The sequence below is a fragment of the Podarcis pityusensis genome (genome assembly GCF_964106645.2).
Source record: "Podarcis pityusensis genome assembly, chromosome: 18".
Lineage (NCBI taxonomy): Eukaryota > Metazoa > Chordata > Lepidosauria > Squamata > Lacertidae > Podarcis > Podarcis pityusensis.
This window is the reverse complement of record NC_138043.1, coordinates 5558873-5585670: the sequence shown is the minus strand read 5'-3', so window position 1 is coordinate 5585670 and position 26798 is coordinate 5558873. Positions and strand designations below refer to the sequence as shown.

The following is a 26798-nucleotide window of genomic DNA, read 5'->3' as shown; positions in this document are numbered from 1 at the left end:
AAAAAAGCAACTGTACCAAAAGAAATAATTGAGAAAATAATAACTATTTAAGGGAAGGGTACCAAATTTTGTTTTGCTCATGCTGCCGTATCACCAAAGTCTCTCCCAATACAGATGTTGTGTGGACTTCCTGCTTGTTGTTGTTGTTGATATTATTATTATTATTATTATTATTATTATTATTAATATTAATATACTGTCCTTCATCTGCAGATGTCAGGGCTGTTCACAACCAAGAAACACCATATAAAAGCACAAAATACACAATATCAACAGGAACAACAACCACGGGGGAAAACCCAAACTAATTTATGGAAAAAAATTGTATTCATTTATTTTTTGGTAACTTTTCAGAACATGAAGTTCAGCAGCAATCCCCAACCTTATTGTGCTTCTCTCTGCCTGCTGTGGCTGTGTTTCTTTACGCTCCTTTGTGTCTAGCTTATTTTGTTGATTCAGAAAATAAATCAAATCAAATATAAAATGCTTGCTTGCTTATCCCCCCCGCCCCAAATATTTTTATTTTATTTTACAAGTATAAAAGTATAACAATACAACCATATACATGGACGTTTAAGGATTCCTCTGAATATCTGGACTTCCCACTTTCCCCTCTGTGGGTCCTATTATTAACCTTTTCTACTGCAGCTTTTTCAATAACCCCTATTTCATATCCTTTATCTCCCTAGTACTTGCTACTAGGGGACGCGGGTGGCGCTGTGGGTAAAACCACAGAGCCTAGAACTTGCCGATCGGAAGGTTGGCAGTTCGAATCCCCGCGGCGGGGTGAGCTCCCGTTGCTCAGTCCCTGCTCCTGCCCACCTAGCAGTTCGAAAGCACGTCAAAGTGCAAGTAGATAAATAGGTACCACTCCAGCGGGAAGGTAAACGGCGTTTCCGTGTGCTGCGCTGGTGCAGGCTCGCCAGAGCAGCTTCGTCACGCTGGCCACGTGACCCGGAAGTGTCTTCGGACAGCGCTGGCTCCCAGCCTCTTAAGTGAGATGAGCGCGCAACCCTAGAGTCGGACACGACTGGCCCATACGGGCAGGGGTACCTTTACCTTTACCTTTACTTGCTACCAGGGCCGGATTTAGGTAAAAGGTAGAGCTGGCTGTTAGCCGCCCTAGAGCCCAGCCTTGGCTGGCGAGGGCGGGGTATAAATAAAATTTATTATTATTATTATTATTATTATTATTATTATTATTGGTAAATCCGGCACTGATTGCAAATCCTGCCAATGTTTCCATTCCTTTGCTTATCAACCAACCAGCCACGCGTCCGGAGAAAGCGCATTCTCCCGGCAAGCCGCTAGTCCTCAGTGTTCCTCTCTCCCCCCCCCACCTCCATCACTCCTTTCCCTGCCCCGCCCCCTGGCAACTCCGCGGCCAATGGCGAAGGCCGGGTGGAATTCAAAAATCCTGCCTAGCACCTGCGAAGGGCGAGGGCGCCTCCTCTGCAGATGATGGAGCCGGAGGAGATGCGGTCTGGCCGGGCGGAGGCGGCAAGGGCGCCTTGAAGAGCCGGGGATGCGCCGCGCGGAGACACCTGCCCGCTCTTTCCGCGCCCAGGTGGGCTCACGGAGCATCCTCGCCTCCCAGAGGGAAAGGTGAGTGGGGATGCTCTGTGGCTTTGGCTGGGGAGCCCCCAGGGAGGGACCACCGAAGTCTGGGCTGGCGGGGGCAGCAAGCAGGGTGCCAGAAGAGGGAGAGGGGTGCCGGGTGCCAGCCACACCCAGTTTTTGGGAAGGTAGCACGGGGACGCAGAGGACGCTGCCAGCCAGAGCCTGGGCTGAGCGTGAGAAGAGGCTGAGCAAGTTTTTGCTCAGAGTAGACCCAGCGAAATGTTTTATTTTGTATTTTTATTAAAGGGTTTCTTGATTTACAGAAGTATGCGTAATGTCTCTCTCTCTCTCTCTTGTATTTTTCCCCGTGTAACATTTTTACAAATCAGTTTCCTTTGTTGAGATATTGGGAAGGAAAGGGGGAGGGGGTGGAATATGGGTGGGGTGGGGTGGCAATGTTTCTATTTTGCTTAATAGATGTAGGGAGACCCAGTGGAATTGATGGACGCAGGGGTGGCAACCTGAATGAAATATTTAGGGGGGGGGGGCCGGCGGAGGGATGCTAAATTTGCTTTAACTAGTGGCCAATTTGTAAAAAAATGATTTTTTTAAAAAAAGATTTGGTGTGTGTGTGTGTGTGTGTGTGTAGGTGGGGGGCAAACAGAGAAGCCCCGCCCTGAATAATCAGTCCATAGCTGTCAACTGTTCCCTTTTTTTAAAAAGGGAAATTCCCTTATTCCGAATAGGATTCCTTGCAAGAAAAGGGGAAAGTTGACAGCTGTGAATCAGTTGTATGCACAACATTTGAATGGCAGTGCCCAGCAACTTGGGTGAGGTTGGGGGGGGGGACTGGTCCCATCCAGTATTTTACTAGGGGGCTTCTATGGATGGACACAAGTTTCTCCACTCCTGCCAACTTCACTGGGTCACCTCTGAGCAGGACCGAACTCTGACACAGCCGGGGGTGCGGACTTGAATTAAAAAATGGGGAGGGGCGGCGCAAGTAACCCCCACATCACATAACTGATCGCAAGGCACATGTACACCATTTGAATTGCAATTCACTTTGGGGGGACCCCGGCCACTCAAATTTTGTTTTTTTTGGGGGGGTGATCAAGGGACCTCAACCCCCTTCTAGTAGTTGATTTGGCACAACGTGTATTTCTTTTTTTGGGGGGGTGAAGATGGAAGAAGGAAGGCGAATTGACACTGGAAAGAGAAAGTAAAAGTTTCTGTTGGCACCCATGGGGAAGACGGAGGCACTCTCAGCACCCAAATGGCACTTTTTGGGGTGCCCTAGTCTTTTTCCTTTTCTTTAATTTATTCCCCCCCCCCCATTCTTTATGATCACACTTTCATCCAGGAATGTCGAATAACTTACAATTTTTTTAAAAAAATCATTCATTCAAAAATCTAACAATAACATGCCTCAAAATCATCCTCCTATTAGTTAAACATAGCAGTATATACTTTTGTCCCTACTAATTTATCCTAATTTCCCCCCCTTTAACCCCTCCCCCCAAAACTTGTTCTTTCTTCAGATCTTTAACCATGTGCTCAGATTATTCATTCTAATTTGGGTAATAAATAATAATAATAATAATAATAATAATAATAATTTATTTATACCCCGCCCATCTGGCTGGGTTTCCCCAGCCACTCTGGGCAGCTTCCAACAAAACACTAAAATACAATAGTCTATTAAACATTAAAAGCTTCCCTAAACAGGGCTGCCTTTAGATGTCTTCTAAAAGTTTGGTAGTTATTTTTCTCTTTGACATCTGGTGGGAGGGCATTCCACAGGGCAGGTGCCACCACCGAGAAGGCCCTCTGCCTGGTTCCCTGTAACTTGGCTTCTCGTAGCGAGGGAACCGCCAGAAGGCCCTCGGAGCTGGACCTCAGTATCCGGGCAGAACGATGGTTGCTTGGGTTGGCTTCTTGGGGTGCCCTAGTGACCCTACTTTCCATGCAGAGGTCCTCTGCTTGAGCCTGTAGCTCCTTCTCAAGTTATCCAAGTTTACCTGGGGAACTACATTTGCTCAATGGTGGGGCACCTGCCCGCCTGCAGAATGTCCCCGGTTCCACCCTGGTTAGGGCTGGAAATGTCCCCTGCCTGAAACTCTGGGCGATGCCAGAATCTAGGTGCTCTGACAGGTCTCCACATTCCTCCACAACCCGCCCCACTTCCCTCTGCTGGTTGCTAAGGGCATCCGTCAACACCCTTGTTGGGCTGTTCTGCAGATGGAGGTGTATGCAAGAGAGAGAGAAAGAACGATATCTATGAATCAGCAAAGATCAGCTTCCCTGTCGATCAACCTTCCGCAGGGCTCACACACGTGGCACTTGCTCCCTCCAGGATCAGCTCCCACAACGGAACATATTTCTACTGCCGCACTCAGTAGAAACACAAAAGAAACGAACAAATCCCATTAAGAACTCGGGGGAGTTTGGCAAAACCTACCTGGGGGGCGAAAGAGATCCTTTGCGAATCAATTAGTCTCTTTTGCTATAATTGAAGCAGCCTGTTTCTTGCTTGATAGATGCACGATTTCGTTTTTCTGTATTCTCCCTCCTTTAAGTGTGGGTTGTGTGTTTTTTACTCTGCATTTTTGAAACACGGCACCCACAGGTTGGTCCCAGATGAAAAACCACCAGGGGGTGTTTTGTGTGCATGCCTGCATTTAGAAGTATCCTGTACTTGTTCGTGTTTTTATATGCACACCCCTATGCATTATATACATGCATTTTCCCTTTCGGGAGGCGGGGAAGAATTATTCTCCCTGGGTGCTAAAACACAGCTAATTAAAACCAAGATTTCCACGCATGACTCTGCTTACGCCGAGTTAGGGACAGAATCCAAATGACCTAAGGAAGGCTTGGGTTGGGGCAGATATGAGTCAGCCTTCTTGTTACACATGGCTCCGTCCTAGGATGCAAGCTTCCAAACCACATAGGAATCTTCACCAGGCAGAGTGGAAATATTGTACAGTGGTACCTCGGGTTAAGAACTTAATTCGTTCTGGAGGTCTGTTCTTAGCCTGAAACTGTTCTTAACCTGAGGGACACGGGTGGCGCTGTGGGTTAAACCACAGAGCCTAGGACTTGCCGATCAGAAGGCCGGCGGTTCGAATCCCCGCGACGGGGTGAGCTCCCGTTGCTCGGTCCCTGCTCCTGCCAAACTAGCAGTTCAAAAGCACATCAAGTGCAAGTAGATAAATAGGTACCGCTCCGGTGGGAAGGTAAATGGCGTTTCCGTGCGCTGCTCTGGTTCACCAGAAGCGGCTTAGTCCCGCTGGCCACATGACCCGGAAGCTCTACGCTGGCTCCCTCGGCCAGTAAAGCGAGATGAGCGCCGCAACCCCAGAGTCGGACACGACTGGACCTAACGGTCCTTTACCTTTACCTTTTACCACTTTAGCTAATGGGCCTCCCGCTGCCACTGCTCTGCCGCCACGCAATTTCTGTTCTCATCCTGAAGCAAAGTTCTTAACCCGAGGTACTATTTCTGGGTTAGCGGAGTCTGTAACCTGAAGCGTCTGTAACCCGAGGTACCACTGTACTAGTAAGATCTTTCATCCTTAACCAAGGATACCTTTCATATGTTAGTATAGCTCAGGGGCTGCCTTTGAAGGTGACCTGGAAACGACAACTAATCCAGAATGCGGTAGCTAGACTGGGGACTGGGAGCGGCCGCCAAGACCACATAACACCGGTCCTGAAAGACTTCCATTGGCTCCCAGGACATTTGCAAGCACAATTCAAAGTCTTAGTGCTGACCTTTCAGTCCCTAAATGGCCTCGGCCCAGTAGACCTGAAGGAGCGTCTCCACCCCCATCATTCTGCCCGGACACTGAGGTCCAGCTCCGAGGGCCTTCTGGCGGTTCCCTCCCTGCGAGAAGTGAGGTTGCAGGGAACCAGGAAGAGGGCCTTCTTGGTGGTGGCGCCCGCCCTGTGGAACGCCCTCCCATCAGACGTCAAGGAAATAAAGAACTACCTGACTTTTAGAAGACATCTGAAGGCAACCTTGTTTAGGGAAGTTTTTAACGTCTGGTGTACTTTTTATATTCTGTTGGGAGCCATTATTATTCCAAGTGCGAGTCTGCAGGCTCCAAGTTTAGGGACAGAATCCAAACAACCTGCTCATGGGGTTCTCCGCATCTCACTCGTTCTCTGGGATACCTGATCTTCTTTTTCCAGCACCACCTACGCAATTGCAATAGGACGTTCCTGCCCCCTCTTCACTTTGGAGCCCTGCTGAGGCGGCAGAAAATCTCCGCTGCTTTCAGTTCACATCGTTGCGGCCGCTTCCTGATTTGCCTGAGTGCACACGGGCCATGATTGAATCCTGAAAGGAATCCTAATGCGATGACGGCGGGATGCCATTGATTCCTTTCTGAGCTGGGTTTTAATCAATGTACTCTTGCGATCCCCCGGTGTCACTGTTAATCTGAAAGGAGAGAAATTCTTCCCTTCTTTGAACTGAAAACTCTTGTAACTTGTTCCTGGGCCAATTCTAACTTAATCTTCTTTTTTTAAAAAAAAATGGCAAGCACGAGAAATAGAGAGCAGTGCAATCTATGGGGCAATACAGTGGTACCTCGGGTTAAGAACTTAATTCGTTCCAGAGGTCCGTTCTTAACCTGAAACTGTTCTTCACCTGAAGCACCACTTTAGCTAATGGGGCCTCCCGTTGCTGCCGTGCCACTGGAGCCCGATTTCTGTTCTCATCCTGAAGCAAAGTTCTTAACCTGAAGCACTATTTCTGGGTTAGCACAGTCTGTAACCTGAAGCGTATGTAACCCGAGGTACCACTGTAATGAAGTGGATCCGATGAAACATGCACTCATCTGCATAAAACTGCCATAAGGTAAAGGTAAAAGGACCCCTGACCATTAGGTCCAGTTGTGGCTGACTCTGGGGTTGTGGCGCTCATCTCGCTTTATTGGCCGAGGGAGCCGGTGTACAGCTTCCGGGTCATGTGGCCAACATGACTAAGCCGCTTCTGGCGAACCAGAGCAGCGCACGGAAACGCCGTTTACCTTCCCGCTGGAGCGGTACCTATTTATCTACTTGCACTTTGAGGTGCTTTTGAACTGCTAGTTTGGCAGGAGCAGGGACCGAGCAACGGGAGCTCACCCCGTCATTGCGGGGATTTGAACCGCCGACCTTCTGACAATTTGAGGATTTTTTAGAGTTTTATAACATGCAGATGGAAATATGTGTTGAGAAACCAGAGAAAGGAGCTGAGGGAAGTCCAGGGGTGGGGTGGGAGGTTGGGGGGGGGGTTGTTTGGGGGGGGGAGGGAGGGGGAAAATGGAGGGAATAATAATAACAATAATAATAATGTGGATGGTGTATTTTTGATAAAATTATTGTGTTGGAATTTCCAATTTTATTTATTTTTTTTTTTTTTAAAGGAGGTTTATAATTAAACTGAGGCTGAAGAATAAAGCATGTGCAGAGAGTTTGGAAGGAGGTCGCAGTTAGGGCTGGAGTCTGGTCCGATCTTCCTTTAATCCCCTCTGCTTCTGCTGCCTCTTTCTCCTGTCCCCCCCCCCCCCTTCCCACTTGCTTGAAATGATGCCTTAGGGCAATGACTTCTGCATCTCCAGCGCTGTAATTGACCTGGCAAAATCCATTGGCAAAGAACTCCTTGCATCTGAGAAGCTTGGCTTGCCTTCAAAGCAAGAGTTTTCGGCACCGGCTCTCCCACTGTCAGGGAACTGACATCGGAGCTAGAGGTGGAGGGGAGGCTCTCTAATGATGCTGGAGAAGGGCCCAGCAGGGAGAGAGGCAGCTCAGCAGATGGGGAAGCAATTCAGTGCAACACCAGGAATAAGGAGGGGCAGATGGGGGAATCGGCGAGAGGGCTCCAGGACTCTTCACCGGACACCAGCGGGGAGAGCACTGGTCCTCCGCTACCCACGCCCTCCCTGCGCAGGAGACTTCCACGCAGAGAAAGTAGGAGGAGACTGGGTGTCAAACAGCTTTTATGTTGGAAAAGGTTTAAGAAACGCCCACTGACGGATTCTGCTAGCCACTGAGGCAGCCACGAAGTGAAGGGCTGTCCAGACAGAAAGGTTTAACAAGGCAACATAGCCAGGAGAGGCGGCAACTTACGCATGAGCAACCCCATACCATTATACCCACGAACCGCGTTTGAAGACGCTTTGCTGCCGGCCCGCAAGCTGGTCTCCAAAGCAAGACTATGCAGCCCTGGAAATATCTCTGTGTCAGCAGCTCAGGCCCACAATGCTCTGAAGCATAGAATCATAGAGTTGGAAGAGACCACAAGGGCCATCGAGTCCAACCCCCTGAGGGCCATCGAGTCCAACCCCCATCGAGTCCAACTCTGGATCTGAGTGCAGATTGATTTTGCTTCCTGGTGTCAAAGTTTGCTCAAAGAAGAAGAGTTTGGATTTGATATCCCGCTTTATCACTACCCGAAGGAGTCTCAAAGTGGCTAACATTCTCTTTTCCCTTTCTCCCCCACAACAAACAGTGACTAGCCCAAGGTCACCCAGCAGCTGCATGTGGAGGAGCAGGGAATTGAACCCAGTTCCCCAGATTATGAGTCTACCGCTCTTAACCACTACACCACACTGGCTCTCAGCTATTCAGCTAGAATGGTCAGCTAGGGGCCTCCCGAGAAGACGACAATTTGAAAGCAAAACTGTCGCCTTCTTCCCCGCAGCGACTAACAAATTCCCAGATAGACTGCCTCTGAACATGAAGGCTCTATTTCGCCATTTATTCTTCCATGGATTTGGGCATTGCCACAACTTCTAACAGTTGGTTCCCAGCGTTGCACTCAAACAATCTTTCCCAAAGAAAGCAATGCAAAACGGATTAATCTGTTCCAGACTTTGAACCACCCCCCTAAAACAGCATTTAACATGAATTTTACTATCTAATGAGACCATTGATCCATAAAATGAAAGCAATAATCAATGTAAAAAGGTAAAGGTAAAGGGACCCCTGACCATTAGGTCCAGTCGTGACCGGCTCTGGGGTTGCTCATCTCGCTTTACTGGCCAAGGGAGCCGGCGTACAGCTTCCGGGTCATGTGGCCAGCAGGACTAAGCCACTTCTGGCGAACCAGAGCAGCGCATGGAAACACCGTTTACCTTCCCGCTGGAGCGGTACCTATTTATCTACTTGCACTATGACGTGCTTTCGAACTGCTAGGTGGGGAGGAGGAGGGACCGAGAAATGGGAGCTCACCCCGTTGCGGGGATTCGAACCGCCGACATTCTAATCGGCAAGCCCTAGGCTCTGTGGTTTAACCCACAGCACCCCCCGTGTTCCTAATAATCAATGTACTGTACTATAAAAGAAATAAGGCATTATTGGATGTTAAAAGTTAGAATTAATTTTTTTTCTGACCTGCACTGATGATGAATGGGTTTTTTTTTTTTTATCCATTTCCACAATCACACCATCACTCAATCAGTAGCTGAACTGGGTTCCACACAGCCACAAAAACAAATGACCCGAAAAAGCCTCAGAAACAATAACGAAAAATAGATAGCGAAAGTAAAAGCGCCAAACTTAATCCATTCCGGAAGTTCGTTTGACTTCCGAAATCTTCGAAAATCAAGGCACAGCTTCTGATTGGTGCAGGCGCCCTGGAAACAACAGCTGACAGCCACATCGGACGTTCAGCTTCAGAAAAACATTCGAAAACCGGAACAGTTACTTCCCGGTTATTGGCGTTTGGGAACCAAGGTACACTGTATTATATATTTATATAAAAAATTCTAGTTGTTTCATTTTCACCCTCTGCAGGCCGCACCAGTGAGGCTGAGTTGTTGATTACTGGGGCCAAATGTCAGACAGGCCATGTTGGGACGGAATGTGTATATATTGTCTGGGTGGAAGATTCGTTTTCCTCAGGCAAAGTGTTACTCAAGAGGTATCGGCAGGAAATGTTTGAAAACTGATGAACGACCATTATAGATAGATAGAAGAGGATTTACCCTACAGAACTATTTTGAGGGCAGGTGATAACAATGTACAAAAGCCACAGCGGAAATTGGTTATTGAACCGGCGATGTGTAGGGAGAAGGGATGAATGTACCGTATTTTTCGCTCTATAAAATGCACCAGACCACAAGATGCACCTAGTTTTTGGAGGAGGAAAACAAGAAAAAATATATTCTGAATCTCAGAAGCCAGAACAGCAAGAGGGATGGCTGCGCAGTGAAAGCAGCAATCCCTCTTGCTGTTCTGGCTTCTGGGATAGCTGCGCAGCCTGCATTCGCCCCATAAGACGCACACACATTCCCCCTTACTTTTTAGGAGGGAAAAAGTGAGTCTTATAGAGCAAAAATTACGGTATTTTGAAATGATATTTGGAAAAGTTACTTTATTGGGAGCATGCAATGGAGGGAGGAAAATAGAGGGGAGATCTTGCGGGGGGGGGGGGGGAGTCAGCTTTTAAATTTGTATTGGATTTGCATTAATTTGGTGACAATTTGTTAAAAATTCCGGGAAATCAAGAAAAATAACTGGCAAAGACATAAATAAAAAACTTTCCCACTTGTGCATTAGGACTACAGGAAGCAAGGGGGTGGCAGGGGGTCGTTCTCCATGTCAGAGGAGTGCCAACAAAAGCAAAATTCCCTGCTCTGCAAAGGGAGCAGATGGAGGCACACCAGAAACAATCGGATTAAATTCTTTTGTGCCAGAATGAATTGTCCTTCCACCTGCTCTTCAGGACTGACAGACGGAGGCGGGGCTTGGATTAACTCTTGTTGCAAAATACAGTGGTACCTCGGGTTACATACACTTCAGGTTACATACGCTTCAGGTTACAGACTCCCCTAACCCAGAAATATTGCTTCAGGTTAAGAACTTTGCTTCAGGATGAGAACAGAAATTGTGCTCCGGCGGTGCAGCAGCAGCAGCAGGAGGCCCCATTAGCTAAAGTGGTGCTTCAGGTTAAGAACAGTGTCAGGTTAAGTACGGACCTCCAGAACGAATTAAGTACTTAACCCGAGGTACTACTGTAATACTACCAGGATGTACATGCACACAACAAAATGTTGCAGTGCATAGTTCTTCTCCAGAGAAAATCAATTTGCATAAATAATACAACACAGCATTACCACATCACCAATCAATTGTTGTTGTTGAGTCGTTTAGTCGTGTCCGACTCTTTGTGACCCCCTGGACCAGAGCACGCCAGACACTCCTGTCTTCCACTGCCTCCCGCAGTTTGGTCAAACTCATGCTGGTAGCTTCGAGAACACTGTCCCACCATCTCGTCCTCTGTCGTCCCCTTCTCCTTCTGCCCTCCATCTTTCCCAGCATCAGGGTCTTTTCCAGGGAGTCTTCTCTTCTCATGAGGTGGCCAAAGTATTGGAGTCTCAGCTTCAGGATCTGTCCTTCCAGTGAGCACTCAGGGCTGATTTCCTTCAGAATGGATAGGCTTGATCTTCTTGCAGTCCATGGGACTCTCCAGAGTCTCCTCCAGCACCAGAATTCAAAAGCATCCATTCTTCGGCGATCAGCCTTCTTTATGGTCCAGGATGATGGGAGTTGTAGTCCTACAACATCTGGGTACCCACAGGTTGAGAACCGTTGGTCTAGGATGCCGGCCAGCCTGCCAGGCCCCCTCTCAAAAGGCTTCATTTCACCTCCCCTTTTCCACCCCCCTCCTCCAACAGGCATTGATCTGTGGCAGCTGAGCATGCTCAGTCTGTGTACTTTCCCCCCAAAGAATTCTGGGAACTGTAGTTTGCAAAGGGCGCTGGGAAATGGAGGTCTGTGAGGGGCACAGTATAGTGCCCAGGTTTTTTTCACTGGTAGTATTGCCACTTTTGGGCAAAATACAGAACTGGGGGGGGGGGGGTCCCAACAGGTGCTGAATTAACTTCAAAGCACATGAAAATGTTATGTAGATGGTATCTGGCACCGAGTAAATTGGGAGAAATGTATAAATCCAAATTAAATAAGTCTTGGAAATGCAAAGAAAACGAAGGTGTTTCTTTAATCATATGTGGTGGTCTTGTAAGGTTAAAGCTTACTGGGAAATGATATATAATGAATGGAAAACAATGTTCAAAATAACATTTGTAAACAACAAAACCCCAAAACTTTCATTTTGGGGAATTATAGGGCCAGAACTACCCAAATTGATTCATTTGTGCAACTGCAGCGGCAAGAATGTTCTTTGCCCAAAAATGGAAAGAAGAAGTCGTCCCAGCAAAAGAAGAATGGATACAAAAACTTAGGGAAGATGCAGAAATGGTGAAACCTACCGGGGAAAAATAAGAAATCAAGATAGCAGACTTTTTATAAAAGAATGGAAATGGTTTATTGAATATTTACAAACACACCGTAAACAGATAAGGACCACGGCAGGATTATTGTAATAACCTGCAGTTTCAAGAGAGCGTATATTTAAAGCAGTTGACTAAAAGAATAAGTTAATTAAGAATATCCAGGAAATGTAAAAATAATAATAATTAAGGATCAGCAAAGAGAGGTTACTGGATGCAACCTGGTAATAAAATAATGGTCATTTATAGCTTATGAAATCCGCAAGACAACCAACCCGAACTGACTAATTTGGATTAACTGAGTCGTGGGCTTCGTCATTCTAGCAGAAGGCGGATAAAACTCTGCTCCCCCCCCCCAAAAGAAACCCTCCCAATTTTTGAGCAGCGACAGATGGGCTCCAGCATCACTGCTGCCACGAGTGACACGCCACCCACTCCTCTCCTTTTCTCATCCACGGACTTTCTGTGCTCCCCACCCAAGTCACGACTCAGCCCTGGGCGACGCACCAGCCGCTGTTTCCCTCCCTCCGGTTCTGCAAAGATGAGTTTTCTTCTCCCAGTGCCACCTTTTTGCTTCTGCAATTGATGCTTGTGTCTCCATAGGAACCGTCTGGGGGTTTCTGAGAAGGACAGTTTTCTTCCGTACGGTCTTCTCCAGGGAAAAACGGTGCCTCCTTCATCCTCAAGATGACATGCGGCGGGCAGCGAGGCTGATGGACGGGCACCGCCTTGCCCAACAGGTACGTGTCACACTTTTTTCTCGCCCTCCAGAAGTTTTGGGCGATAGAGGGGGGCGGGCGGAGGAGAACTCAATTTGGTCTGTATTTTAAGCACGTCGTCGTTCTTGGGATTTTGCACCTCTCTGAATTTTGCTATGAAAGAATGTGAAATTCTGCACACTCCCCCCCCCCCTTATTTTATGATAAATACTTAGAAATACTTAGGTTTCCAACCATTTATGTATCCAGGCAGTTTCTGATGTTAAGACTACCCACCGAAACGAGTAGGACTAATTAGGACTAATTGAAATTAATTGGCATGGTCTCTAACTTAAGCAGCTGTACTCCGAGTACGTATAATTTAGCGGGATACCGCACAAAATATGTCTTTAAGTGCCTGGGGTTGTATCCAGCGGGCTAATAAGACCTGTTCAGAGCAGACCCTTTAAAAGTAATTAAGCCAAATTAGACATGCCTATTAACTTCAATGGGTCTACTCTGAGTAGGGCTGGCATTGGATACCACCCATATTAGTCAGAATAGACCTACTGAAACGATTGGGCTTTAGTTAGGCATTGACTTCAATGGGTCTACTCTGAGCAGGACTGATTTGACTGCAGCTTATTTGACTTTTTGTGATGAAATATGTATTTGAATATAAATCTTGTCCGTCCTTTTTTGTTGTTGAAAACACACACACACACTATTAATTTGGAAATGAGATGGAGTGAAGCTACGGACGCTTGCAAGATTGACTTGGATTGGGAACAGACTGATCTGTCCAACTCAAAGTTCAAATCCGTTTATTGTGAGGACCATGCCTGTACACAAACATTAACACAACAATAGTTAAAAAATATTAAAATTCATTACATACTACGCCAACAAAACCATCATCCCACAAAATAGAAAGAGAGGGAAAACAAGCAACGAGTTAAACAGACGATGAAGGGGTCTTTACATTGTCATCCATAAATCTTTCCCTGGCTTTCATGGCCTTCATCACAAAAACCGCTACCACATGGGTAATACGTGGGTTTGCATCAACTAACAAAAATTTTACTCTATCTTCAGGATCGGTTATAGAGTTGGGTATAATTTGCAGCAATGCGTCTCTAAAGCCCGAGTAGATGGGGCAATAGAGGAGGTAATGTGTAAGATCCTCTTTAATTTTCATAAGGCAAGGGCATAAACGATGTTCTACTGGGGTTTTTGTGAATCTACCGGTCAGATATGCAGTTGGCAGTGTTTGAAACCGTGCCATAGTGAAAGCTCTCCGAAGGGTGGGATCAGTGATCTCCACCAAGTAGTTGGCACAGATTTTGACTGCTTTTACTCGGGGAAACCAGTAGGAAAACCCAGAGTTTTTTATCTTTGTGGAGTCCAAAAAGGCGTCTTTTTCAAAGATCCAACTCAAGTCGTATATGACAGTAATTTCCTGAGCTGCGTGCCAGGGCATGAGAGAATGGCTTGATTATTGCAAGGAAGAAATGTTCTCCATAAAAAAAAAAAAAGTTTCTGGGACTCCTAAAGCAGGAGGTTGCTTGTTGCCTCTCTGAATGATTTGTTGCTCTGAAGTAATCTCCCTTAACAAAACCAACGCTTTTTTGGGCACAGCACCCAAAAATGCACATTTAGGAGCTTTGTGCCCTGAAAACAGTGCTTTTTTCGGGGGAATCGCTTGCAGGATCAAGCGTCTCACTTGGCGCTGTCCTTGGTGCTGAAAGTGTTGAGGGCCCAGGCATGAGCCCTGACGCTGGCAGACGGGATCCCACAGAACCAAGGCGCGGGATTATATTTCCAGGTCCTTCACATGTGTGTTCCTAATTGCCAGTCCAGTGGCACAGAGAGAGGACCAGGTGGGATGCTGCTGAGCATGCAAAGAGTGCCCGTCCTCAGGCCAGAGAGTTGGCCCTTTAAGAAACTAACTTCCTCTACCCCCAAGGTCTAGGAGAGGTAGTCTGGGGAGAGGGACTCCATGTGATGGCCTGGGATTCGGACTCGGAGGCTGAACCTGAGGAATCCCAGCCTGCACAGGATTCCCCGCCTCCAGAACCAGCTGAGCCGGGGCTGGGGCAAGAGCCCGAAGGGTCCTCACCTGGGCTGGATCCTCAGGTGCAGGCATCAGCTGAGTCTGCTCTGGCTCCTGAGGTGATGGAGGACCCATTGCCTGCAGCTGCTCCACTCTCAGCCCCGTCAGGGGAAGAGGAGGTTGCCTCTGGGTCTGGTAACCCTCCAGCCTCTCCTGAGCTACAGAGGCTCAGGGCAGAGAGGCAGCGGGAACTAAGTTCCCGCAGGAGGAGTGCTCGCCTCCAGGCCAGGAGAGGCGAGTCACCTGTGGACCGGGGCTGCCCTGTGCCTCGGGGCAGATAAAAGCCAGCCAGCCCCAGTCCCAAGTTGTGGGAGCAATGTTGTTGGTAGCCTGTTCCTGCCGGCACCCTGTCCTGCTTCTCTGCCGGAGCTCCTGACCTCACCTGACTCCCTGCCTTGGACCCAGCTTCAGCTTTGACGGACTGTCTCCCTACTGCACCCTCAACCTCGGACTGGACTTGGACCTCGCCTCACGGTTAACCCTCGGGACCAGCACACTCCACTTGCTTTTAACCAGGGGTGTGGAACCTCTGGTTTGTGGGCCACTTTTGGCCTGCAAAGGGTTCCATGTTGCCCCGCAATGCCATTTCCCCCAAAGCACGCCCACCGGTTCATCCGCCGACATCACTGGGTGATGGGAAGGTGGGGTTCGATCCTGCTGGGGTGCATTCCCTGCAGGGAACACGCCGGGGAAGCAGACCCCCGCGGCCAGCGATTTAGGGCCCTCCACAAGTCAGCTAACAAGCAAAGGGTTCGATTCCGTATTGCCGGCGTGTTCCCTGCGCATGTCCAGAAAGGTTCCAAGAGAAAGGGCCCCTTTGCAAACAGCCCCTCGCTGCACTTGGGGGCTTCAAAGCGCAGCAGCACCTGATGTCGCCATGGCGCCGGGTAATTGACAAGTGGGCGGGGTCGCCCACTTGTCCAGGGTTCGGAGCGAAGGATCTGGCCCTCCGTTGTTCTTAACCTTAGTGGGAGCAAGTGTCTCACTTGGAGCTGTCCGTAGTGCTGAAACTCCTGAGCTGCCTTGAACAGAACCAGAACAAGATGCCACCTCTTCCAGGTTGAGTAATTCGGCAGGGTAAGAAGGCATTGCTCAGACCCTCTTTGAGCGGAGGCAACAGGAATATTTGTCCTTGGAGGAGGGTAAGGTAAAGGTAACGGGACCCCTGACCGTTAGGTCCAGTCGCGGACAACTCTGGGGTTGCGGCGCTCATCTCGCTTTACTGGCCGGGAAGTACAGCTTCCGGGTCATGTGGCCAGCATGACCAAGCCGCTTCTGGCGAACCAGAGCAGCGCATGGAAATGCTGTTTACCTTCCTGCCAGAGTGGTACCTATTTATCTACTTGCACTTTGACATGCTATTGAATTGCTAGGTGGGCAGAAGCAGGGACCGAGCAACGGGAGCTCACCCCGTCACAGGGATTCAAACCACCGACCTTCTGATCGGCAAGTCCTAGGCTCTGTGGTTTAACCCACAGCGCCACCTGCGTCCCTTTGGAGGAGGGTGCCTGTTGCCTACTCTTAAACCCACGAATCCACGTTCACCTTTTTTCCAGTCCAGCAAGTGGTTCAGAAAATGTCAGGTAGCTCCCACTACCATTTGTGTTACTTGGGGACCTTACCCAATGGGTCACCATCTTCCAAATAATCAGGCCTCAGGTTGAATCAAAATTACTTTTTGTGCTTTCAATTCTGCCTGTTTTTAATAATCTGATCTGCATGTGTCATTAAAATCTTGGCTTGTCATGGAGCAGAGAGCCATTTCAATTTATTTATTTGCTCCTCGTCACCTCCTGCCTTTGCACCAAATGGTGCTTGTTGAGTGAAGCTCACACGTGAAGATCGGCCAAAAAACCGAACTCCCACACTGTGCGAAAAGTGATCAATTCAGTCTTGCATGGGGCTTTCTAATGATTCATGCGCGAACGTCAGTAATGTTCATATGGGGGAAGAGCGGAGGACATGCTACATAGAAAAAAAGACTCCATACCAAAATTTGCATTTTTTAAAAATAAAAAAGAGGAATGTGTCAGTTCTGCTGCAGAAGAAGACTAGATAATTCGGAACTTCACAACCTTCACAAAACAGTGTTGCTAACCGTAGCCTTGTTCTGTCTGCGTGCATTTAACTCCCCTGTTTAGGAGCGAGATAAAACATCCTGCATTTAGGGGGATAAAATGAAATATCTCAAGGCCACGAGTGCAGAAAAAAGGACTTGGTTGTCCTAATAGGGCATAAACTGAACTGTGAGCCAGCAGTGCGATTTGGCTGCTAAAATAACTAATGCCAACAGAAAGACAGTGTTCAGAAAAAATGTTTCCCCTCTACACTGGCCAGGCAATTTCCTCTGGTTTCTCTTGTCCAGTTCTGGGTGCCCCGTTTTGAAGAGGACATGGAACATCCAGGGTGAGTCCACAGGAGGGTGGCCAGGGTGATGAGGGGTGTGTTTGGGATTTTGGCTGAATATTAAAGTAAAGGTAAAGGGACCCCTGACCATTAGGTCCAGTTGTGGCCGACTCTGGGGTTGAGGCGCTCATCTCGCTTTACTGGCCAAGGGAGCCGGCGTACAGCTTCCGGGTTATGTGGCCAGAAGGACTAAGCCGCTTCTGGCGAACCAGAGCAGCACATGGAAACGCCGTTTACCTTCCCGTCGGAGCGGTACCTATTTATCTACTTGCACTTTGATGTGCTTTCGAACTGCTAGGTTGGCAGGAGCAGGGACCGAGCAACAGGAGCTCACCCCGTCGTGGTGATTCGAACTGCTGACCTTCTGATCGGCTGAATATTAGAAAGTCCCTAATGGGAAGAGCTGTCAGGCACGGGACAGGGGCGTGCAATATTTCACCCCAGATATTTCAAGCTGAAACTTGGTATCTGCTGGCCAGGGATGCTATGTTTGCAGCTTGTACCAAGCAAGAGGTTGAAATGGATGTAATAATAATAATAATAATTTTATTTATACCCCGCCCATCTGACTTGGTTTCCCCAGCCACTCTGGGCGGCTCCCAACAGAACATTAAAAACACGTTAAAAGATGAAACATTAAAAACGTCCCTAAACAGCGCTGCCTTCAGATGTCATCTGAAAGTTGGATAGTTGTTTATTTCCTTGACATCTGATGGGAGGGCGTTCCACAGGGCGGGCGCCACCACTGAGAAGGCCCTCTGTCTGGTTCCCTGTAACCTCACTTCTTGCAGGGAGGGAACTGCCAGAAGGCCCTCGGAGCTGGACCTCAGTGTCTGGGCAGAACGATGGGGGTGGAGACACTCCTTCAGGTCTACTGGACCAAGGCCGTTTAGGGCTTTAAAGGTCAGCACCAACACTTTGAATTGTGCTTGGAAACATCCTGGGAGCCAATGTAGGTCTTTCAGGACCGGTGTTATGTGGTCTTGGCGGCCGCTCCCAGTCACCAGTCTAGCTGCCGCATTCCGAATTAGTTGTTGTTTCTGAGTCACCTTCAAAGGTAGCTTTAGAAGACATCTGAAGGCAGCCCTGTTTAGGGCCGTTCCCTCCCTGCGAGAAGCCAGGTTACCGGGAACCAGGCAGAGGGCCTTCTTGGTGGTGGCACCCTCCCTGTGGAACGCCCTCCCATCAGATGTCAAGGAAATAAACAACTATCTGACTTTTAGAAGACACCTGAAGGCAGCCCTGTTTAGGGAGGTTTTTAATATTTGATGTTTTACTGTGGTTTGAATATTCTGTTGGGAGCCGCCCAGAGTGGCTGGGGAAACCCAGCCAGATGGGCGGGGTATAAATAAAATGTGGTGTCCCCTTCCAACTTCACGATTCTCTGAGCTTATCCCTGATAGGATGGATCTCTATTCCGACTCAGCGGGTGTTTTCAATCAGTTGCCGTGTTTCCTTGAAACGAAACCTTAATCCCATAAACCGGAGCGCTGGCTATCTCCAAAGGGCAGGATTATAGATTAACGCAACAGAAGGATTACAGTGAGGGGCGGCAGGTTGCTAGAGATGGTAAACTCTGTTCTCATAAGGAAATGCCATGAGGGCAATCTGAGCTGGAGGCGGCTTAAATTCTGGATTTCAAGCATCCCTCCTGCACCCTGGGCGCGCTTAGGAAAAGCGTTTGCTCTCCTCGTGGAAGATTTAGGGTTCTTTTGCAAGGACGGCAGCAAATTGAGGTGAGGTTTGGGGACGTTAAGCTTTGCACGCCAATAAGATCGACTCTGGCTGGGTTGGGACATGGAGGGTGAGATAGAAGAGCAAAAGGACACCTGCTTTGCATGTAGAAGGTCCAGTCTGTGGCATTTCCCAGTAAGACATCAAAAGGCTATGGTTTGAAACCCCCTGCTGCTCACACGGAGTTAGGAGCATGAGAAGTTGCCTTGAACAGAGTCAGACTGTTCTTCGATCTAGCTCCATACTGTCTTTGTTGTTGTTTAGTCGTTTAGTCGTGCCCGCCTCTTTGTGACCCCCTGGACCAGAGCACGCCAGGCACTCCTGTCTTCCACTGCCTCCCGCACTTTGGTCAAACTCATGCTGGTAGCTTCGAGAACACTGTCCCACCATCTCATCCTCTGTCGTCCCCTTCTCCTTGTGCCCTCCATCTTTCCCAGCATCAGGGTCTTTTCCAGGGAGTCTTCTCTTCACATGAGGTGGCCAAAGTCTTGGAGCCTCAGTGAGCACTCAGGGCTGATTTCCTTCAGAATGGAGAGGTTTGATCTTTTTGCAGTCCATGGGACTCTCAAGAGTCTCCTCCAGCACCAGAATTCAAAAGCATCCATTCTTCGGTGACCAGCCTTCTTTATGGTCCAGCTCTCACTTCCATACATCACTACTGGGAAAACCATAGCTTTTACTATACAGACCTTTGTTGGCAAGGTGATGTCTCTGCTTTTTAAGATGCTGTCTAGGTTTGTCATTGCTTTTTCTCCCAAGAAGCAGGAGTCTTTTAATTTTGTGACTGCTGTCACCATCTGCAGTGATCATGGAGCCCAAGAAAGTAAAATCTCTCACTGCCTCCATTTCTTCACCTTCTATTTGCCAGGAGGTGATGGGACCAGTGGCCATGATCTTGGTTTTTTTGATGCTGAGCTTCAGACCAGGCTCACCTTATCCATACACAAATATGCCGTTAAGACAGGATTTGCAAGCAAAAATACAATACAATACTCCCTTACTGCAGAGGAATATTTGAGGTCATTGGGAGAGTCAAAATGGCTTCAGGATGGCTCTCCTGTACTATTTCAGACACATGGTTCATATATTTAGATATGTGTGCATTTATGAATATTTATTCTATATAACAACCGCTTCTTATAGCAACCCCTCTCTCCCTCTTCCCTCCCCTGACAAACATCTCCTTTTGGAAACACATGCAACCCATTTTGATTGTGTTCCCTTATCTCCATCTCTCTGTCTCTCTTTGTCTCCCTCCCTGTCTTGTGCTGTCATTAATATCATTTATTTTTTTAAAAGTTACTAAGGGAACAGGACTTTTAATAAACGCGAATGAAATTGAGTATTTCAAACAAAATGAAGCTGAAGTTCTTGCTGGCAAAGGAACTATTTATTCCGTGAAATACAAAATGAAAATTTAAGGAAAGGAGGAGTTGAGTGGGCGATTGGGGAAAAAAGGTATTATATATGCTTTTCATTAGCCGTTGGAGAATTCGCCTTTAAATCGGGGGTTTCTTAACACTCTGGGCGGCTCCCAACAGAATATTAAAAACACGATAAAACGTCAAAGAATAAAAACGTCCCTAAACAGGGCTGCCTTAAGTTGTCTTCTAAAAGTCAGAAGGTTGTGTATTTCCTTGATATCTGATGGGAGGGCGTTCCACAGGGCGGGTGCCACCACCGAGAAGGCCCTCTGCCTTCTTTCCTGTAACCTCACTTCTCGCAGGGAGGGAACTGACAGAAGGTCCTCGGAGCTGGACCTCAGTGTCCAGGCTGGACGATGGGGGTGGAGACACTTCTTCAGGGATACAGGGCTGTTTAGGGCTTTCAAGGTCAGTACCAGCCCTTTGAATTGTGCTCGGAAATGTACTGGGAGCCAATGGAGGTCTTTCAGGACCGGTGTTATGTGGTCTCGTTGGCCGCTCCCAGTCCCCAGTCTGGCTGCCGTATTCTGGATTAGTTGTAGTTTCCGGGTCACCTTCAAAGGCAGCCCCATGTAGAGCGCATGGCAGTAGTCCAAGCGGGAGATAACCAGAGCATGCACCACTCTGGTGAGACAGTCCTCGGGCAGGGAGGGTCTCATCCTGCGTACCAGATGGAGCTGGTGGACAGCCACCCTGGACACAGAATTGACCTGCGCCTCCATGGACAGCTGTGAGTCCAAAATGACTCCCAGGCTGCGCACCTGGTCCTTCAGGGGCATGTTGACCCCATTCAGGACCAGGGAGTCCTCCACACTCACCTGCCCTGTGTGTCCCCAAAACAGCACTTCTGTCTTGTCAGGATTCAACCTCTATCTGTTAGCCGCCATCCATCCTGCAGGCTGCACACCGCGTCCTTCAGGGACACAGTTATGGTGTCTTACAAACCATTCATTGTCTCTTTTGCAGCCTCTCAGCCTGACAACGATGTTGTACTGATGTTGGAGAAGAAGGGATTGGATACAGTAATTTCCCCCCGGTTCTAGAGTTGCCAGCCTTCTGGAACCGCAACTGGAAGGTATGAGGGCATGTAATCTCCCCTCACACCTCTCTCTCTCTCTCTCTCTCTCTCTCTCTCTCTCTCTCTCTCTCTCTCCTTTCCTCCTTTCTTTTTATATTGATTTTTTATTACCTTTCAGAAATTTTAACAAATAAACATTAATACATGTTTCTCTTAACAGTTTGACTTCCCACCGCGGGTGTAGCCAGGAATTTTGTTAGGGGGAGCAGGTTTTTGTTGGGGGTAGGGACACAACCTCAGATTTGTATTGATTTTTTATTGATATTGATTGATTGGGGGGGGCAGCTGCCCCTTCTGCCGTCCTTGCTTCCCACCCTTATTTCCACCTCCCCTCGCTGCATTATGTAGCATAAATCTAAAATACACACTTCTTTACTCTGTTACAATTGTGGTCAATTCTCTTCCGCTGCCCAGATTTTGAATCCTGCTTGCAACTTCACTTTAAAAAAAGTTTATATATATTTATTTAACGTTTATACATTTCATTAGTTTTACAATCGTTTTAACATTTCCAAACTTCCTTCCAGTAGCACCTTAGAGACCAGCTAAGTTTGTTATTGGTATGGGCTTTCGTGTGCATGCACACTTCTTCAGATGCCAGTAACAGATATCTGAAGATACCAGATATCATTTCCCAGAAAGCTTTTACCACCACATATGGTAAAAAGACCCTCCTTCCAAGAAAACTTTTTTGTTGTTGTTTAGTCGTTTAGTCATGTCCGACTCTTCGTGACCCCCTGGACCAGAGCACACCAGGCCCTCCTGTCTTCCACTGCCTCCCACAGTTTGGTCAAACTCATGCTGGCACCTTCAAGAACACTGTCCAACCATCTCGTCCTCTGTCGTCCCCTTCTCCTTGTGCCCTCCATCTTTCCCAGCATCAGGGTCTTTTCCAGGGAGTCTTCTCTTCTCATGAGGTGGCCAAAGTCTTGGAGCCTCAGCTTCAGGATCTGTCCTTCCAGTGAGCACTCAGGGCTGATTTCCTTCAGAATGGAGAGGTTTGATCTTCTTGCAGTCCATGGGACTCTCAAGAGTCTCCTCCAGCACTAGAATTCAAAAGCATCCTTTCTTCGGCGATCAGCCTTCTTTATGGTCCAGCTCTCACTTCCATACATTACTACTGGGAAAACCATAGCTTTTACTATACGGACCTTTGTCGGCAAGGTGATGTCTCTGCGTTTTAAGATGCTGTCTAGGTTTGTCACTTTAATAATAATAATAAAAACCAACCCTCCTATTTCCGCAGGCGACTGGGGTGTTTGGTCAGCGGCGCGGCATCGTCATGGAGTAGATCTCTGGAAAGGAAACTCCCTCACCCCAAAAAAACCACACACACACACACACACACACACACACACACATGATCCTGGAAGATGCTTGCTGCCTGACACAACCCGTGGCGAGGAGTTTTCACCGTGCTGCTGGGATGGACAACGCCTCAACGCTGGATTACGAGCTCCTGTCCCCGGGGCGAGTGGAGCCCGTCCCCAGTCCTTTCGGGATGGACGCGGAACAAAAGACGGTCTTTGCCTTTGTCATCCTCCTGTTGGCGTTCTTGGTGATGCTGATGGTCCGCTGCTTCCGCATTCTGCTAGACCCTTACAGCCGGATGCCCGCTTCATCCTGGACCGATCACAAGGAGGGGCTGGAGAGGGGGCAGTTTGATTATGCCCTGGTATAGCTCGGGCGAAGCCTGATGTCTGAAAGAGGGGGAAAACCCTTGGCATCTTCTGGAGCAGGGTTTCCAGGGGAAGCAAAGTCCCTGCTCTCAAGGGATGGGGTGGGGTTTTTATTTGGGTGTGGGCAGGGACGGAGGGGGGGAGTTTTCCATTTTCTGAAGTCGTAAGCAACCACGGGAAGGTGCCCGTTTCAAACCATAGCTGTCAACTTTCCCCATTTCATGCGAGGTATCCTATTCGGAATAAGGGAATTTCCCTTAAAAAAATGGAAACTTGACAGCTATGTTTCAAACACGGCATCCGCCGAGCTTCTCAGCGCAGGTGAAGCAGTGCTCTGATCCAAATTGGGTTTGTGTGTGTGAAAATTTGTTTGGAATTTCCTTTGAAATCCGCTTCGCCGGAGAGAGGCTGAGAATCTCAGATCTGATGCAACTCCTTGCCCGTTTTCTGTGTCGCTCGACGGGGGATGAGGCAGGTGCCCCCTTTGCTGTGACCTGAAATGTCTTGTGTCGTGGGGGGGTAGGGAGTTGTAGGGGGGTGGGTTGGGGTGGGCAAAGGGTGGGGAAATGCCACGGGGTGGCAGCGAAGGAATGTTTCGCCAGCGAGGGGCGGATCAGAGCTCTGAGGTCTCGAGAGAGGAAGGGCATTGAAGGTGGTTTAATTGGTTTGGATTGGAAAGAAATCAAAGCTGTCAACATCCATACCCTCTAACATTTCTGATAGAAATGGGGATCTCCTATTCCGTAATAGGGACGCGGGTGGTGCTGTGGGTTAAACCACAGAGCCTAGGACTTGCCGATCAGAAGGTCGGCGGTTCAAATCCCCGCAATGGCGGGGTGAGCTCAGTCCCTGCTCCTTCCAACTTAGCAGTTCGAAAGCACGTCAAAGTGCAAGTAGATAAATAGCTGCTCTGGTTCTCCAGAAGCAGCTTAGTCCTGCTGGCCACATGACCCGGAAGCTGTCTGCGGACAAACACCGGCTCCCTCGGCCAATAAAGCGAGATGAGCGCCACAACCCCAGAGTCGGTCACGACTGGACCTAACAGTCAGGGGTCCCTTTACCTTTATTCCATAGTAATAATAGTACAGATAACTAGATCATGCACCACTCTGGCCAGACAGTCTTCAGACAGGTAGGGTCTCATCCTGCATACCAGATGGAGCTGGGAGACAGCTGCCCTGGACACAGAATTGACCTGCGCCTCCATGGACAGCTGTGAGTCCAAAGTGATGGAGGATTTGTGGCCCTCCAGACCTGGATGGACTACAACTCCCGTCCTTCTTGACCATTGGCCGCGCTGGTTGCTGGGAGTTGTAGTGCAGCCACATCTGGAAGGTGCCATTCCAGCTGCCCCCGGTGTATCTTGACGGACGAATGGTCCAAGCTGGTATAAAGCCACTTTTTGTATGTCTCTGCTTAAGCGCCATTCAGAAGACCGAATTCAGGAAGCAGAGGAAAGACAAGTACCGTATTTTTCGCTCTATAAGACGCACCAGACCACAAGACGCACCTAGTTTTTGGAGGAGGAAAACAAGAAAAAAAATATTCTGAATCTCAGAAGCCAGAACAGCAAGAGGGATCGCTGCGCAGTGAAATCAGCAATCCCTCTTTCTGTTCTGGCTTCTGGGATAGCTGCACAGCCTGCATTCGCTCCATAAGACGCACACACATTTCCCCTTACTTTTTAGGAGGGAAAAAGTGAGTCTTATAGAGCAAAAAATACAGTAATCCATGTGGTTCTGGCTCGCCAAATAAAACAAAATCCCAGCTTGCGCACGAAAGTAGGAGTGTTTCAGTCTCCCAATCGTGCTGTGAGGCAGCCCTTGTCTTCATCCTTCTCTTCCACCCATAACTTTTGTCCCAACCAGCTTGCTTTTGCATCGACCCTGGTAGGTCATGTGTGAATCTGTTGTGTCCAGGCAGCCCAAACCGTCTCTGCTCTCTGGGCTTGGGGAGTGTGGGAAGGAGTGTCTCCACCCCCATCGTTCAGCCCGGACACAGATCCAGCGCCAAGGGCCTTCTGGCGGTTCCCTCCCTGCGAGAAGTTAGGTTACAGGGAACCCAGACAGAGGGCCTTCTCGGTGGTGGCGCCCACCCTGTGGAACGCCCTCCCTTCAGATGTGAAGGAAATAAGCAGCTATCCTATCTTCAAAAGACATCTGAAGGCAGCCCTGTTCAGGGAAGTGTTTAATATTTAACGCTGTATTGTTTTTAACATTTGATTGGGAGCTGCCCAGAGTGGCTGGGGAAACTCAGCCAGATGGGCAGGGTATAAATAATCAATTATTATTATTATTATTATTTGTGGGGAAAGTTCTCTTGCCCCAGCAAAATCCATCTTGGAACATGAGCCATGGAGATGGTTAGGGAGAAGCCTCCTTCGGCCAGAGTCTTAAGCACGCAGAATGGAAAAAAAGAAGTTGTCTCCGTAAAATAGGAAGGACTTTTAAAATTTACGGGCTACAGTCGTACCTTGGAATGCTTCAATACTCAGACGTTTTGGCTCCTGAACGCCGCAAACCCGGAAGTGAGTGTTCTGGTTTGCGAACGATCTTCAGAACCCGAACGTCCGACGGGGCTTCCACGGCTTCCAGCTGGTTGCAGGAGCTTCCTGCAGCCAATCAGAAGCCGCGCTTTGGTTTCCGAATGTTTTGGAAGTTGAATGGACTTCTGGAACGGCTTCCGACGTATGGCTGTATTGGAAATGGCAAAGGTGAAAGCAAAATAAGAGGTCAAGCGGTGAATTTTATACTGAAGTATGAGACCCATGTTTGTTTGGGAAATATCCTATGTTAAATGGAATCGCCGGCAGGATTAAAATACGAGCAGCGGAAGAAATGCGATTATAATTGTAGCGAAGGAATTGCGGAATAGACGAAAGTACAACACAGCGTGGAAGGGGGAACTGGAAACACCGCGGAAGAAAGGTCAACGTTTGAATGGGTATCAAATTTGAGGTTCATTTGTTTAAGAAACGATGAAACACAATAATATTTGAATGGGAAGGGCGGGGAAGGAACAGGAGTCACAGGGACGGTTAGGGAGTAGATTCCTCCGGCGGTGGCAGAAAACTGGGACAGGGCTGTGGAAGGGAGGGAGGATAGTATCCTGCAAACGCCCCTTCCCGAGGGGTTCTGGAAAGAATTGTGCAGGCCACAGTTCACCTTTGAGGCAGAGTTCGGGCCTCTTTTCTGCTGTGGTGTACTGAGAGCCAGTGTGGTGTAGTGGTTAAGAGCGATAGACTCGTAATCTGGGGAACCGGGTTTGCGTCTCCGCTCCTCCACCTGCAGCTGCTGGGTGACCTTGGGCCAGTCACACTTCTCTGAAGTCTCTCAGCCCCACTCACCTCACAGATTGTGGGGGAAGAAGGGAAAGGAGAATGTTAGCCGCTTTGAGACTCCTTCGGGTAGTGATAAAGCAGGATATCAAATCCAAACTCCTCTTCTTCTGTGTGTTGAGAACAGGGAGCTATTTCTATAAGAAGGGTACGAGCACCATGAAATAAAGCTGCCTTTTGTTGCTAAATTTGCCTGTTGCCTCCTCTTTGATCTCCGCACACCCAGCCATTGCTGAGATATTTTACGCCTGCCCTCCTGTGGATACGTGCAATGTTTTGAAAGGGCTCGCGTGCACTGTCTCTCTGCCCCCCCCTTAAAAAATTGGCAAATTTGACAGAAAATCAATAGAGGTGGATGCGCGTGGAATGCTACTGCCAGCTTGCAGTAACCAGAATAATCCTACTTTGAAATATATATGTGTGTGTTAATAGAGGCAGTCCATAGCGATGCAAAGGATGCGGGTGGCGCTGTGGGTTAAACCA

At 48.4% G+C, this 26798-nt stretch overlaps 1 protein-coding gene across 2 annotated transcripts; it reads left to right on the top strand.

Moving 5' to 3' along the window:
- The first annotated feature begins 1462 nt into the window (after positions 1-1462).
- Positions 1463-23216, top strand: CTXN1 (cortexin 1). 2 transcript variants are annotated; one of them, XM_080989322.1, is made up of 4 exons: positions 1463-1605; positions 12450-12586; positions 21188-21296; positions 22546-23216. In XM_080989322.1, the coding sequence occupies exon 4, from the start codon at positions 22660-22662 to the stop codon at positions 22978-22980; it is 321 nt and encodes a 106-aa protein (XP_080845448.1). In that variant the 5' UTR covers positions 1463-1605; positions 12450-12586; positions 21188-21296; positions 22546-22659; the 3' UTR covers positions 22981-23216. The 2 variants fall into 2 exon arrangements, with proteins under 2 accessions (XP_080845448.1, XP_080845449.1); XM_080989323.1 differs by lacking the exons at positions 1463-1605; positions 21188-21296 and having other exon boundaries at positions 12202-12586.
- The last annotated feature ends 3582 nt before the right edge of the window (positions 23217-26798 follow it).